The 3,447-nt window shown below is 33.5% G+C and overlaps 1 protein-coding gene across 1 annotated transcript; it reads right to left on the reverse strand.

The window, feature by feature from the left end:
* LOC105034065 (G-type lectin S-receptor-like serine/threonine-protein kinase SD1-13) lies at positions 1–3,139 on the reverse strand. The gene is made up of 5 exons (XM_029261498.2): positions 2,726–3,139; positions 2,419–2,629; positions 1,422–1,659; positions 826–976; positions 1–722 (listed from the first exon to the last, which is right to left on the reverse strand). Exons 1-5 carry the CDS (start codon positions 2,915–2,917, stop codon positions 435–437), a joined length of 1,080 nt encoding a protein of 359 aa, XP_029117331.1. The 5' UTR covers positions 2,918–3,139; the 3' UTR covers positions 1–434.
* Positions 3,140–3,447: the final 308 nt, after the last annotated feature.

Raw genomic sequence — 3,447 nt, forward strand, 5'->3', positions numbered from 1 at the left:
ACATTCATTGAAAGATTGAACTGATATAAGACAAAAACCAAGACCAGGGAGCAAGCTGATCATCTATACATCCATGCTGAAACAGCAAAAAACAATTATATCATACGGATTCTTACAATAGACATCTTCCAAAAAACCTATAAAATTACAAACACCAACACTTATACCAAATAAACATCCTTGAACAAAACTAACCAGGTACCTTGCTCGTAATTACGAATACATGCATGTATTATTGCTATCATATGTGAAGGACATAGAGTATTCATGTGTCATTAACTACGTAACCTTCACAATACTGCTGTCTTCATGCTGTAACAAAGATGGCATCCATTGATCTCAGCCCCAATACAAATGGTGTCGCTGGAGTTTTGGCACTCAATCATTATATTACATCTAGAAATAAGTTTATAGATTTTGTATTACTTTACAAATTATCTGCAATCTAAGTCAGTGTAACTAAGATGATTTATAGAGCATGCTTCATTGCTCTCTTCTAGACTTCTCCCTCCAAAGAATGCAGCTTGTTTTGGAGAAGGAAGATTTGCATTACTACTTAGCATAGAGATTACCGAAGAAATGCTTGGTCTATCTGTTGGGTGTTCTTGAACACACAATAGTCCCACTTGAATACATTTGAGCACTTCTGTATAAGACAATGAGCTCCCCAATGATGGATCAATTAGCTCTACGACTCTGTTTTCCTTCCACAATGTCCATGCCTGAAGTGTGAAATATTCAATTGTGTAAATACATAGATAGCAACTCATTTATCAAATATAATTGGAACTAGCTTAAGAACAGTGAATCTGAGGGATTACTTACATATCCCAAAAGGCTAGGAGCTTGATCATCATCAACAAAATAATTGTTCCTCTTACTACTTACGATCTCTAAAAGTAAAACACCGAAGCTGAAGACATCAGATTTCTCAGAAATTTTCCCTTCCACAGCATATTCAGGGGACATATAGCCACTGCATTTCATCATTTTAAGCATATGATTTAGTGTCTAGGAGATGAACCTAACATTCTTTTGAATAAATAGCATGCTTAACATTCATAGTATCATAATTACTAGTTGCATGAAAGTTTAGAAAAGGAACCAAAACCTGAAGTTACATCTGAAACTTGAAGATTATGATGACAACACTGTGAGAGTTTTTGAACCCAACAAAACTTAAAGACCATCTGTTTCAAATTATGAAAGTAAAACCAAACTGACAATATATTCTCATGGTATTTCTTCCTTATAGTTTTACATATAATTTTATATAGTTTCTATTAACTTAATTCAAATAAATAATATTCTCTCTTACAGTGTAAATAATGTTTATATACACAAGCATGCCTACGGGCATAATATAAACGCTCATATATTCCAAATCTAAACCATTTCAGTACTAATGATTAATAACTTACATTGTTCCAACAACTCTGTTTGTTGTCTCTTGAATTTGATCGCCGCCAAACATCCGTGCCATTCCAAAGTCAGATATTTTTGGATTGAACTTTTCATCTAGTAGAATGTTGCTGGCTTTCAAATCTCGGTGGATAATCCTCAACCTAGAATCCCGATGAAGGTAGAGAAGCCCTCGTGCAATTCCTTCAACAATGTTGTAGCGTTTTTCCCAATCTAAAATTCCTTTCTTCGTTGCATCTGATTATTTTGTCAATGACACAAAGGATCCAGTGTTAACTTAGATTATGCAAACTATTCTAATCAAAACTACGATAGCAGATTAAGAAATGTTTCAAACCTTATATAACAATTTGCCCTAAAGTGACTTTTAAAGAATGTGCTATCAGTTTTTAAGAATGGAAACTGAAATGATGATCAAGATTTTTTTTTTCCTAAAAGTTTTATTTCTGATCTATCTCAATATCTCATGAATGAAAAATATTCTATTTTTCTTTTTGCTGGTTTTTTTTTTATTTTTTTGGAAGATGAAGTGGACCTTTAAAATGCAAGAATTTATCTACCAATGACCACCTAGAGTTAAACGCATATCAACATTTTAGCACAGCATGACATGTTCATTATCCTTGACAACCAATACACCAAAGTAGCAGCTAAGATGATATGTGAATTCCTTTTGCAGAATAGTGTCTTGACAACTTAATATTGCTGCAATTAACTAGCACAAAGAGAGCATAGAAGCTGTTTAAAATATGCTTAACTGACATCTTTGAACTTTTTGAGAATTAAAAAATAAAAAGGTTGAAAGAATTGCCATCTTGGAATATTGGCTAGTTTTTCTTCTTATGGCATGTGTTTGAAGTCTTGGAGGGGAGTGTTGGGAAGATTTACTTCAATAATTATCTTAAATCAGATTAAACAGAATTACTCATTCAGGATTTGTGAAAGATTGTGTTTCTTTAAATTTGTTTAGAAACCAAGTACAGCGAGAAATCGAACCAAAGAGAAAGGCATCCAAGCTTTTGTTGAGCATCAACTCATAGATCAAAAGCTTCTCTTCTCCATGGGTGCAGCAACCCAAAAGCTTAACCAGGTTCCTGTGTTGAAGTTTTAATATCAGTTCCACCTCATTCTCAAATTCTTTTAAGCCCTGTCCCGACCCTCTGGATAGTCTTTTCACTGCTATTTCTTGTCCATCAGGAAGTCTACCCTGGAATTATGAATATGTGTTTAAAAATTTATCCAAGGTGAACATGTTGATGTAGAGATCAAAGAAAGAGAAAAAAAAGGGGAAGAAGAGAAGTACCTTGTAAACTGGACCAAATCCTCCTTCTCCAAGCTTGTTTTCATTAGCAAAGTTGTTCGTAGCTGTTTCTATCACGTTAAAGTCAAATAGTGGTGAATCCTGGCCTGTTCCATATTCTGTGTTGTTTACCAACACTCTTGATTCTCTTATTCTCTTCCTTACACCTAAAATATATCCATAGGATAATTTCATAAACAATTATGGGAATCAATTGGGAAATTCCAAAAGGGTGAGATATATACAGCATTAGTTCATATAACAATTCAATGAGCCTGATTTTCTGAATATAACAAGAAATTACATTTCGAGCACCACCAGCTTTCTCAAATAACCGGAAGTAACCTACGTTTGATTAAAAATCAAGATATGTTCCATGGCATCCATTAAAAAGTTACTTCCTTTCAGAACATGAAGACTGCATGCAACCAGAGGCACCATGATGGTCCAGAACTGCTTTTTTTTTTTTTTTTGAACACATTCCACAAACATACCTTATAGTAAACATCATGTTGAGCCCAAACAAAGAATACATAAATAAAAGATACTAAGAAAAGTGAAACCCAACTCAACAAAAATTTCTTCAATAAATATTAATCCAACATGAGATAGCATGAAACAAAAAAAAAATCAAGAGAAAAGGAGCGAGAATCATTTCTTTACCACCTTTAATCGATGGAAATGTATATCAAACACCAAAGTCAAGAATTTTTGAGAAATCAATT

Source organism: Elaeis guineensis, chromosome 5 (genome assembly GCF_000442705.2).
Source record: "Elaeis guineensis isolate ETL-2024a chromosome 5, EG11, whole genome shotgun sequence".
NCBI lineage: Eukaryota > Viridiplantae > Streptophyta > Magnoliopsida > Arecales > Arecaceae > Elaeis > Elaeis guineensis.